Source organism: Grammomys surdaster, unplaced genomic scaffold (genome assembly GCF_004785775.1).
Source record: "Grammomys surdaster isolate TR1022 unplaced genomic scaffold, NIH_TR_1.0 213, whole genome shotgun sequence".
NCBI lineage: Eukaryota > Metazoa > Chordata > Mammalia > Rodentia > Muridae > Grammomys > Grammomys surdaster.
The window spans coordinates 1,040,491-1,053,117 of NW_021604658.1; the positions used below are offsets into that span (position 1 = coordinate 1,040,491).

The 12,627-nt window shown below is 38.1% G+C and overlaps 1 protein-coding gene across 1 annotated transcript in view; it reads left to right on the plus strand.

Annotated features, from left to right (window-relative positions):
- Positions 1-12,627, plus strand: part of Acaca (acetyl-CoA carboxylase alpha) — a 266,070-nt gene that overhangs the window by 157,040 nt on the left and 96,403 nt on the right. Inside the window, exons 33-37 of the mRNA XM_028772253.1 lie at positions 1,699-1,842; positions 2,652-2,748; positions 3,537-3,644; positions 9,381-9,437; positions 9,725-9,769. Of these exons, the coding sequence (XP_028628086.1) occupies positions 1,699-1,842; positions 2,652-2,748; positions 3,537-3,644; positions 9,381-9,437; positions 9,725-9,769 (451 nt within the window). The remainder of the gene's footprint in view (positions 1-1,698; positions 1,843-2,651; positions 2,749-3,536; positions 3,645-9,380; positions 9,438-9,724; positions 9,770-12,627) is intronic.

Below are 12,627 nucleotides of genomic sequence, written 5' to 3' on the forward strand. Positions count from 1 at the left end.
GAAGGAAGGAAGGAAGGAAGGAAGGAAGGAAGGAAGGAAGGAAGGAAAAAGTTTCCACAGCCCCCTTAGTCTTTCCTCAGAGAGGGAAGCTTGGTTCAGATTTGCCAACCTTAGCTGTTCTGGCCCATGAACATAGAAATAGAGGGAAACTGAATCTTGTATATATTTCCCATGGGGTCTGTCAAGTGAAAAATATGTTTAACCCCATGTTTGCCACAAACACAGCCTGTTAGCTTATTTAGAAGGGGTTCCTTCAAATATTATCTGGAACCCTTTGCTTCTTTCCTGTCTAATAAAAGGCAGATGGAAAAGGTGCCTCACAAACTTGCTCGTTGCATAAGTATACTTGGTGATCCTAGAAATCAGGATAATAGCATTTCTGAGTTAACACAGCTCAGAATCCCTGATTCTAGTTAGCACCATGTATAATACTTGCTTGACATGTACTTCATTTGTTTGTTCACCTATGGTATCAGTGGTTTTCTCTCTCGCTCTGCCTTCTGTTTTCCAATACTATTAAATGCTGAAGTTCCTATCCTATTGTCCTCATTACCAAAAGAATAAAACCCTGGAGTGTCAGTCTCTTTAGTCTGTGTGAGCAGTATCCTCATCTGTAAAGCATCCTTGAATAAACATGACTTGCAGTGAGCCTCAGATCTCCAGCTCACGTTGCTCTCTCTTCCCCTGCAACATTGCGGGTGATATTCTTCATTGAGAGTTTTGAGTAGTTTTCCAGAGAGCAGGCCTCATCATCTCACTCTGAATTTGCTTCAGGTCAGTATGCCAGTAATGTGTCAGACAAATCCTGGAGGCATCCTTTAGCTTGGTCCTTCCTAGCAGGCTGTCCTGATTGGTCATTCAGAAATACCTTATGATATTATTTATGAGTACATTCTGCTGAGATGCCTCAAAGAATAGTCATATTCATTATGGAGTTAGATTGAACAAATCAATTCAGTTCTCTTGAAGCATCTCCATTTAGCAACTGATTGTCATGCTTACACATACTTTGAGACGAATGCTCTACCTGTTTATCTTATTAGAAGTCAATAAGGCTTTTGGTGGAGATATTTTTGCTGTAGTTCAAATGTGCTTAAATATTAAAAGGAATTTTTGCACTGTGGGTTCAATAAATATCTGTTAGTCGACCAAAGGAAAAGGTAAGTACCTTAATAAAGTTCATTTTGAGGACTTCTGTTTCATAAATGATAACTTGCTATCATTATTTACTAAACCACTTCATTCTTCCTCATTAGAATTACTCTTGATATCAAAACTGTATCTGAGGATGTTTAATCTATTCCTAAGTGGGAAAATGTCTTAAATATTAAACAATTGCCGCTTACTTGGCTTGCTTACTGTTTTTTAAAGGAAGAAAGGAGATGGGGAAGATGCAGGATGGTTTTTAACCCCTATATATTGCTCATTCATCCAGTATATCATTGGGTTAAAGGCTACCACACAATTCCTGGTGGTCCTTAGATTTCTGTCTGATCAAATTTTGGAGTGATGAAGCAGTAGTGTTGGGAAACGCAAATGAAACATGAATCTTGCCAGCTTTATATGTATTGGGTAAAAAAAACCATATCTGCTCTGCAACCTGACCCACACAAACATTTTCTCCACACTCCTTTCTCCCTCTGTTAATCTCCCAGTTCTTTCTCCTTTTCTAATGCACTTGATTGAATTACTGTTTAGAATGTCCTTTGCCTCCAACCTCAACCACTATGGCATGACTCACGTAGCTAGTGTCAGCGATGTTCTGTTGGACAATGCCTTCACACCACCTTGTCAGCGGATGGGCGGAATGGTCTCTTTCCGGACCTTTGAAGATTTTGTCAGGTAAGGAATTATAGGACTGTCTTCCCTGACTGTACAAGGGAAGCCATGAACCTCTAGTTTTGGAGGTCTAACTTTTCTGAAAAAATAAAGATTTTCCCTGAAAAGCCATGAGGTAGCCAAAGAAATACAGTTTTCATTATATGTGCCCCTCAGAGAGATAGATGTCTTCCGATTTCTACTCCTTGTTCAGGCTCTTTTTCCAGTATAAAGCCTGGTCCTAGGGAAAGCAAAACAAAACAAAAAAAGAAGCAAATAAAATCATCTTTTCCTCAGGAGGTAACAGAAGAAGCTGTCTGCTCTGTGATGAGTGAAATGTCAGGAGAAATTAAACAGAACACTAGAGTGAGCCCCACTAGAGACGATACATCTTTTGATTAAATGCATTCAGCATCTATCTGTTGATGTATACTGATGCATTACCCTAGGGGGAGGGGTAATTACATTGGCCTGTCACTGCTCCAGTCCCGGGTTCCTTCTGCTGCTTTAAGAGCGATGATGACAGTGCTGCACATATCTTACATATGAAAACAAAACAAAGCAAAAAAGCTTTATATCATTTCTTAAAAGAAAAAATATATATGGTTTATTAAAGTTTAAACAATCCATCCTCCTAATTTCTGCCACTTGGTGATATTTTGCATGTCATCTCTAGCTCCTGGTATTTCTATTCTGCTGACTGTTAAGCATGTGATAGGGGAGATTATTCTTTTAGCCTAAGCTATGGTAGCAGCATTAGTTTCCTGCCACTTGGGTTTTTATTGTGGTCATTTCTCTGATTTTTTAATTTTTAAAATATTTTTATTTTTTAGGATCTTTGATGAAATAATGGGCTGCTTCTGTGACTCCCCACCCCAAAGCCCCACATTCCCAGAATCTGGCCATACTTCACTCTATGATGAAGACAAGGTATGATGCTCCCTTTAGAAGACCACTTTGTACTCTCAGATGTAGCACTTACATTATACTGTATTTTTCTGACTTCAGAATTATTATGAGAAGAATTCAACTTTTTATACTTATGTTTTATTACTTGATTTTGTATGCCTCAAAATACTTAAAAATAAATGGATACAAATTTTAAATTTATAAAGTACTATATTAATTCTGAAGCTGTGGAGAGTGTGCTCCATTATATGCATACCCATTTAATTGCCTCTGGGTCGCTAAGTGTTGCTTTAAAGATAACTTTAGTTTCTTGAGTTCCCATGCAATGATAGCTTACATCTTTCATAGTCCTCAGGAAATGGTGGACTTGCATGTTTTGTTTTTAAAGGTGTCTTTTATTAAATCTTGTTTTTATTTTCTCAGTAAATGAATGTTCCATTATTTTCCTGTGGTTTGGTAAACACATCATTGGGTGAACTGTAAGTGTAGTAAGTAGGGTGCTGTTCCAGTGCTTTCTTTCCCTCATGCAGATTTTTCATTCCCATTTTGTTGGTGAAAAAGTAGAGAGGCTGTGACTTTCAAGTTCATGTCAAGATTTGAAGTCACCTCAAACTACAGCATTTGATGTCTTATGTACTTTATTTACCTCTGCTGTGACAATTGGGCAGTAGTTTGAGTGTGCTTATTCCTCCAGAGTAGCAAACCAGAATGTCCTGTGGGTGTGTGCCTTTGCTCTACCAGGTAACTTCTTCCAGCTTCTGCAGCAGCCAGCCTCATTGTTATCTTTGGTTTGTATTCTTGGGTTACAGGTCCCCAGGGATGAACCAATACATATTCTGAATGTGGCTATCAAGACTGATGGCGATATTGAGGATGACAGGCTTGCAGCTATGTTCAGAGAGTTCACCCAGCAGAATGTGAGTCCTTGATTGGGTAAAAGCTGGTGCTGGCTCTTTTCTGCTGGCTGCTTCATAGCCTTCTTTTCTTCCTTTTCTACCTGTAAGGTTTATCATTATTGTGTCTTTTATTATAACTCTCAAGACTATGGCTAGCTTTGCCTTCAGGTAATTTAATGATCTATAGTGATTATCTTTTTATGACAAGACCTCAAATATTCAAATGTTTTTAAAGGAAATATGTTTCCAACTCTCCTCAAGTTTCAGTTTTGAACATTTGTTGTTCATTTCTGTCACACTGAAAAATACACACACACACACACACACACACACACACACACACACACACATATATATATACATACATACATACATACACACATACATATATGTTGCAGGAGGTATTAGATGAGGCAGACTTGTCTGGCTAGCTCCTGGCCTCCTCCATGTTCCCGCTCTAAGTTCCTGCACCAAGGGCAGCAGATGCACTAGCCCGGGACCCACGAGATGTTGGCTTGGCTGCTGTCTCTGCCGGTCAGCTCCGTGGAGTCCACCCCTTCAAAACCCAGGAAATATCTGCCATCCCCATGCGGTAGATGTAACAATTCCAGTACCCAGTAGAAATAAGACTCCTAACGCTTAAGATTATCCAATGGATTTATATATATATATATATTTACAAATACTCAATATACAAGATGCCCACACAATTAGAATTGTTAACCCAATTATCTAACCTTGATATTTATAACTACCTTAGACTGCTAGAGACACGCGGACATCCGTGGACATCTCACCTCTCCTTCCTCTAGCTCCGGCTACCTCTTCTCTATCCAATGACAGAGCTCTTGCCACACATATACATACATACACACACACGCACACACACGCACGCACACACACACACACACATATATGTGTGTGTGTGTGTGTGTGTGTGTGTGCGTGCGTGTGTGTGTATGTATGTATGTATGTATGTATATTTTTTTTGGTGATGAGCTCTACATGTGCTCAAACCCCACACAGGTTCTTTCTCTGTTCTTTCCTCCTCCCGCCCCATCCCACTTAAAAATATTTGTAATACTTCCAGCTTACTTTCTGGTTTTTGTCATTTGAGTGTGTAAATTACTGCTTGATCAGCGTGCGTGCGTGCGTGTGTGTGTGTGTGTAGAGTTAGTTGTTGTTGTTATTTTGGCATTTTGTGATTTTCTGAGACAGGATGACTCTATGTAGCACTAATTACCTGGAACTCACTATGTATACCAGGTTAACCTCAAACTCAGAGAGATTTCCTGCGTTTGCTTCCCATGTATTTGAGATAAATGGCAGCTTACCTTTTTTTGTTTGGTTGGTTTTGGTTTTGGTTTTTGGTTTTCTAAGACAGGGGTTCTCTGTGTAGCCCTGGCTGTTCTGGAACTAGCTCTGTAGACTGGCCTTGAAATCACAGAGATCCACTTTCCTCTGCTTCCCAAGTGCTGGGATTAAATAAGTGAGCCACCACCATCTGGCAGCAGCTTATATTTTTAAAACAGCAGTGGTGCTTATTTATATAGAAATTTATTTGTACTTTTCTACTATCTCACAAGTTTTTCATGAGTCAGGTGTTACAACTCTAGTTGTACATGGAAAGCTCAAGTTCTAAGAGGTTAATTAGTACTGATGTATAACCAAGGGGGAGATAATGGAGATTTGGAAAATGATACATTTTCATCCTTATAGAATCTAGTTAGGCGAACTGAATAGACATGTTTGAGAGTAATCAATCAACAGTGATAATGGTACTGAGGGATAGAGGTCCCAGGCATCCTGCAAACCAGGCAACTGTTCTACTACTGAACTATATTCATGCCATGTGACAGATGCCAAAGCTCTTAAAACAGCCTTTAATGGCCACACCCTTATGTTACATTTCGAGGGACAGCACTTAGTGCTGGTTATGAGGAACTCAGTAGATATTTTAAAATTTAATTCAGCGCTCTAAAAAAATGAGTGCTCTTGACATTCAGATCAGGTAATGCTCATGGTAGATACCTAGGGGGGAAATGGTGATGAAGTAATTAACATGAGTCAGCATTTACTCTGACACTTCAGAGCAGGTAAACTATGTTGGGATTGCAGTGGCCAACACAAGGAGATTGTACTTTCAGAGACGCAAATAAATTCACTGGCTTGGTAATTTTTCTCTATACTGTCTTTACTGTGGTAACTACCTAAAATCAGCCTTTAATGGCCTCACCCTTATGTTACTTTTGAAGGGACCACACAGTAACCACGGTGGAGGAGTCCTGATGTACATGGCAGCAGCCACTTCATGGAATAAATTAGTGAAAGTTACTGTCTAAACTTTTCAGTGTGAATTACCTATATTTGATTGTATTTTCACAGATTCAGGCTTTTTGTTTTCCTATGACCTATGGATTGCGCACCTTTATAAAGTGATCCAAAGAGTTTCCTCCATTCTCACACTGAGGCTAGGGAAATCTGGTGTGCTTGCCTGAGGCATTTAGAAGGGTAGAGTGGAATGCTAACACTAGGAGCCTAGAGAAAGCTTCAGTTAAGATGTTTATCTTAGAATAGTTGCTATTTTCATCTTCACATTTTAAAAATAGATGTAAGAGAAGGAGGGAAAAGCAATTTTGAAAAAAAAGTGGGAGAGTAACTCGTTTTGTTTCTCACTTCATAATCATACTTGTAGCAGTTTAGAAAAAGGTTTTTTTTTTTAAGGCACACATTAAACTATCAAGTAGGTTGATCCAAATTGTCCAAATAATCTTCTAGTCCCAGCATGTCCTTTTTTTCTCATAGAAATTAGGATCATATATTTGTAAATGACTTGTGGAGGAGATTGAAGCAGTCAGTGTAAATGGAGTTTCTCCAGGTGATGACGCCTAATCGCTGGGTAATAGCTGTGGACTTGCTGTGAGACCCGCATTATTACAATGTAATCAGAATCCTGTTGCTCTGCTGTTATTGTCAGCCACTTGTGGAATTTTAAAAGCAATAACAATTTTGATTTTAAATCATGGCATTATTAAAGTTATTTTCTTCCCTTGCCAGAACATAGCTATTGATGCTTGTCTTTGAAGGACTCGGCTGTAGTGGAATCTCTGTTGCTGTCTGAAGAGCGTCGGTTGCTTGGCACACTGAGAGAATGTCTCCACATCTCCTTTCTTTTAGCATGCTGTTTTTTGTAATGCCAGTATTTGTTTACTTAAACTGAAGAGCATTATGACAGTGTGAATAATCTTTAAATGTTACACTAAAATTTACTTATATTTGACCTAGGAATTTATAATGGAAGTTCATTTATAGAAAATATATTTTCCCTATTAGTTTTTGCTTTTGCTATCAATAATAGCAATGTCAATACTCAATAATATCATAGTAGGAATCGAGAAATAGGAAATGGCCTAAAAACTTGCTCTTTTATAAGAGAAAAACACTTTAAATTAAAAGAATATCCTATATATTGTTTAATGTTAGGAATTGGAGGCCAACAAGGTAGCTAATTGGGTAAAGACACCTGCCTCTAGGCCGATGACCTCCAGTTAGTCCTCAAAACCCGCACTAATATAGACTCAAACACACAAATAGCAAGTATAATTTTTAATTCTAGTTTATGTGTATGAGTATTTTGCTCATATGTATGTTTATGTGCCATATCTATGGCCCATGGAAGCCAGAAGAGAATGTTGAGTACCCTAGGACTGGAGTTATAGCTGGGTATGAACTACTACTTGGGTGCTGGGAATTGAACCTAGATCTTTTGGAAAAAAGGCCAGTGCTTTTAACCATTGACTCGTCTCTCCAGTTCCAATAAATGTAATTTTAATGATTAAAAAACGATCTGTTCAAGGTATATAGTAAGGAATGTAATCAAACTAAAGTCTTGCTGAGGATGGTAAAAGTCCACTTATCTTTTTCTTTGTGATTTCTCCCAAGTCATTCATCTAGTGAGATTGCTTTCCTGCTTATTGCCATGTAGCTCCTTTGTAATGATCTTTAAAAACATATGAAACTTACTGTTCATTTGCTTTTTTTTTTAGATTTACTTATTTACTTTGTGTATATGAGTACAATTATAGTTGTCTTCGGACACACCAGAAGAGGGTTTCAGATCCCATTACATTACAGATGGTTGTGAGCCACCATGTGGTTGCTGGGAATTGAACTCAGGACCTCTGGAAGAGCAGTCAGTGCTCTTAACCGCTGAGCCATCTCACCAACCCGTTAATTTGCTTTTTGAAGTAAATAAACAGTACAGCATTGAGAAAAGCTTAAGTTTGGGAGTTCAAGGCTCACTTAAGAAGCTATATTAAAGCCAATGTTTTCTGTTGATTTCTAACATCTTACTTGCCTATACCAAGTGGATTTATGAATGATCCTCAAGATTAAAAACTTGTTAAACATTGTTTGGAATGCCCACCTTTTAAAGATGGCAACTTGCTTTAGTCTAGGTTGTTTCTACCTATCTTTCTCCCACAGCCTCCTGAGTGCTGGGATTACAGACAGGTACCACCAAGCCTGGCAGCTTCTTATATATTTACTATTTTAAAATATACATTTTAAATTATGTATATATGTGTCTGTCTGTGGAGATATACATGCAATTGCAGGTGTTCACAGAGGCCAGAGTTTTCAGATTCTTCTGGAGCTGGATTTACAGATAGTTGTAAACTGCCCAATAAGGGTGCTGGGAAATGAACTCCTGTCTTCTGGTCGAACAATACATACTCTTAACTGTTGAGCCATTTCTCCAGCCCCTCAGATCATACTTCTGTTCATTCTTTGAGAACTTTAGCCAATCTACTCTGATGTCATCCATCCCCACTCACACTCATCTCCCTGCCTCACCTCACTTCCCATCCAACTTTAAGATGTCCTCCTCCTCTTCTCTCTCCTCTTCTCCCTCCTCTTCTTCCTTCTCTTCTTCCTCTTCCTCCTCTTCCTTGTTCTCCCTCCTCTTCTTCCTCTATGTAATGTCTGTTGCCCTATTACTCTTCTGGGAATGAGCCTGCCCTGGAGTGTACTCAAACTACCAGAGTTCACATCATTAAAGAAACCTGACTCACACCAGGCAGGTCTTCCCACCTCAGTTAATATAATCAAGATCACCCCACACAGGGGCCATAGAGATGCCTCTGAAGTTAAGAACACTGTGCTCTTCCAGTGGGTTTGGGTTTGATTCCCAGCTGTCACAGGGCAGCTCACAACCATCTGGATCTCTAGTTCTAAGAGTGCTGATGTCCTTTTCTGGTCTCCTTGAGCACTGCATACATGTTATGCACAGCTATACATACACTTAGGTGAAATGCCCATACCAGAAAATAAAAACAAAATAAACCATTATTAAAAATTACTCCATACTGACATGCCCACAGACCAAGATGATCTAGACAATCCCTCTAGAGATTTTTTCCCCTATGATTCTAGATTGTCACACTGACAATTAAAACTAAGCAACATAGTATGTTTTACCTTGAGGTGAATTAGTTCTAAGATTTCATATGGCGCGTGCTTCTCTACAGAGTTCTCTTTCTGTTTTCTCCTGATGAATATAACATCTATTTTTTAACACTTAATCCGAGGAGCAATGTTCAAATTTATTTCTAATTTTGAAGGTTCTGAGATGAGGTCTGTATTCCAGAAAGGGTGCTTATTCCAGTCAGAATCTTGTAAAGACTAAATAAGGTAAAATTTTATTGTCATCTATCTTATGTTTTGTATGGTTTTTTTTGTTTATTTTTTTTTTTATAGAAAGCTACTCTGGTTGAGCATGGGATCCGGCGACTTACATTCCTAGTTGCACAAAAGGTATTGACACATGAGTTATATCTGCTTAGTATTTATGTTGCCATCACAATCTTAAAGATAGGAAATGGGATTTCAATAATATGTTATTCATAGACTCTGTACAAAGAAATAACTATTTCTGTATAAATTTAATTTTTTTAAAAAAAGCTTTTGATAATATTTGAAATTCTGGGAACATCTGTTACTCAGTTTATTTTTAGTATTTTCACTAATTGCCCAATTTACTAATTTTTATTAACTGGTCATTTATTCTTTTCTCTCCTCTCCCTGTTTTTTTTATTTGAAAGGACTTCAGAAAACAAGTCAACTGTGAGGTGGATCAGAGATTTCATGTAAGTAAAAAGATCAACTGTAAAAGATTTTATCTGCTTTTAAGTGATTACTTAAACAGAATTTGTCTGAGTTATTTGGGAGGGCTAGATGAGTATCAGCCATCTATGGGAATGAGTTTTTAATTTTATCTAATAGTCTATAGTAAGTTTCTTCTTTTTTTAAACTCTGCTTTAGAAGTCTCAGTGTAGCTCTGAGACATAGATAAGGAGGAGCATGTACGTTACCTCTGTTGAGTAAGAAAGAGGAACTCAGCAGTCGTTTTCCCTACACAGTCTCTACACAGTGAGTCAGTGAGACAGCTGTGGCTGGTGTACTTGATTCCTACTAAGCATGGATACAAGTTCTGATATCAGGAAACTTCAGTTTTGAAGGCCAGTGATTTATTGTTTAAAATGCATTTGCAGAGCCCTAGTTGTTATTTTCTATGTTAATTCTAAAAGCAGAAATAAATAAATACTAAGCATTTTCTTTGTTCTTTCATTTAACTGACTTAACTCTTTATATTTGTGAGGTTAAGGCTTTTTTTTTTTTTTTTGGAAAGAAAGTTAAGCTAATAGTAGGCATCTAAACTTTAGTTTACACTGAGGTCATAACCAGTATGGTCATAACCAGAAACCTAGCCTGTATCCATGGTGTCACTCAGAATGATAATTGTAGGCGAAATGTTTCATTACAAATTGTTTCTGTGTAACTAAGCAAGGTTGCAAGGGTGTTAGGAAGTCTTGTTTTTTCTGAGAAAATTTCTACTGTTTTTGTTGTTGCTATTTGCTTATTGTAGTAATTAACATAATTAAGCTTACTATTCAGGTACTGCTCATTTGTAAGAATGGGCAGGTAACATTTTGTGTTCTGGAAAGGGCTTCCTAATCTCAGGGCATTTGATATTTTGTTTTTCCTCATACAGTCAGCTTGCTGATCTGTCTAGTCTATAGAGAAGTGAGAGAGCCTGCCCTGCGAGCTAAACAGCTAAGATTTTTCTGAAATGCTTTAGGAAATGTTGTGGACTCCACAACTCGCTTGTGTTATTGATGTCAGGAAATCCAGCAGAGTGCAGGTACACATCAATCAATAACTTCAGATAGGAAACAGGAGTCAGTGGAGAAGTATGAGGAGCTTAGAGAGAACCCTGGGGCTTTAGGAAGAAAAATCAGGAGCTTAGAGAATAAAATTGATACTTGGGGATAGACTCTGAGTGCCCATGAATAAACACTGTGGCTGGTAGATGATATCGGAACTAAGGTACATATGCCAGAAGTCAGGCCCTGGGTGTGTCAGAATTAGGCTAGGTTTCTGAATCCTTTATCATGAACATTGGAATTTTAGCATATTATTAAAGAGATTGACATGAATTTGTAAAGTTATTTTACCTTTTATGCTTAGAGTGCATTTAGTGTCATCACATGTACAGTCCAGTGACTGGTTTCCTATAATATTCCAGGATTAAATAAAATTGTCCCCTAAATTTTTCAAAAAAACAAAACTTACTATTTTATTAATATTTTTATTTTTACTATAGATATGAAATGCATACTAAATACAACAACAAGCAGCAACCACAGTAATAGTACAAAAAAACCATATTTCTGAATCTGTCTTATCTAACTGCTTTAATTTTTTTTCTTCCTGCTGTGCTCATATTTCTGAATTTAGGTTGCATAGGGATGTGTATCGCTCAAATCTCTTAGTTAATGAGGCTAGCAGGCTAGTCTTCTAGATGTTATTGTCCAGTTTTTATTTATAGTAGCATCAAGTGGCAAATCAGTTAGATTATAAATGCCTTCATTTTTTGAATGTAGAAAGGCTGCTTTAGAGCCAAGTGAACATTTAAAGTTTTGTTGTGGGGCTGGTGAGATGGCTCAGTGGTTAAGAGCACTGACTGCTCTTCTAGAGGTCATGAGTTCAAATCCCAGCAACCACATGGTGGCTAACAACCATCTGTAATGATATCTGATGCCCTCTTGTGGGTGTCTGAAGACAGCTACAGTGTACTTACATATAATAAATAAATAAAAATTTTAAAAAAAAAAAAAAAAAAAAGTTTTGTTGTGGGCTGAATTTGCTGTAAAGAATGGGACATTTTCATGTTTGGCTCCTTAGAAATGATTGTTGGGTTTGCAGGAGATAAGGGCAACTTATTACTGAACTGCCAGGGAACCTTGATGAGAATTGTACAAGCCAGGAGTATAGTCCTGGTGCTTCTCTGAGTTTTTCTGTTGGTGGTAGCTTGCCATTCATGAAGAATGCTTAGCCTTTGTCATATTGTCTGATATGTGCTTGGCCTATAGTTAGTGTAGTGTGAAAAAGAGGAAGCTTTCCAGGAGTGTTAGAGATGAATCCCTTGATCTCCCTGACTTCTTGGTAATCCACAGTGATGTATGCAGCCTCCTCTGTTCTACACTGTGAAATCTCTGTATTACTGAGTAGAACAGAGAGTGTGTCTGTGGTGCAGCAAGGAGAGGAGAAAGGTTACCAAGTTTTGTTAGCAGCATTGGTTGGTGAGGAGTGAAACAAACTTGTCTTTCAAAGTCATGAATCTTTCTGTCTACCCTAGAACTAAGAGACAAATTAGGGCCAGACAAGAAAGAGGGACTCATAGCTGGGCAGTATACACCTTTAATCCCAGCACTAGAGAGACAGAGGCAGGTGAACCTCTGAGTTCAAAGCCAGTCTATTTTACAGAACCAGGTTCCAGGACAGCCAGGACTCCACAGAGAAATCCTGTCTTGAAAAATCAAACCAACTGACCAAACAATAACAATGATGAAATATGGATTCATAGAGTGTGGGTATACTGTAAGGTGTTTATTCCAATACCAATGAGTCCATAAGCAGTTCAGAACCTCATTGTGAGGTCATG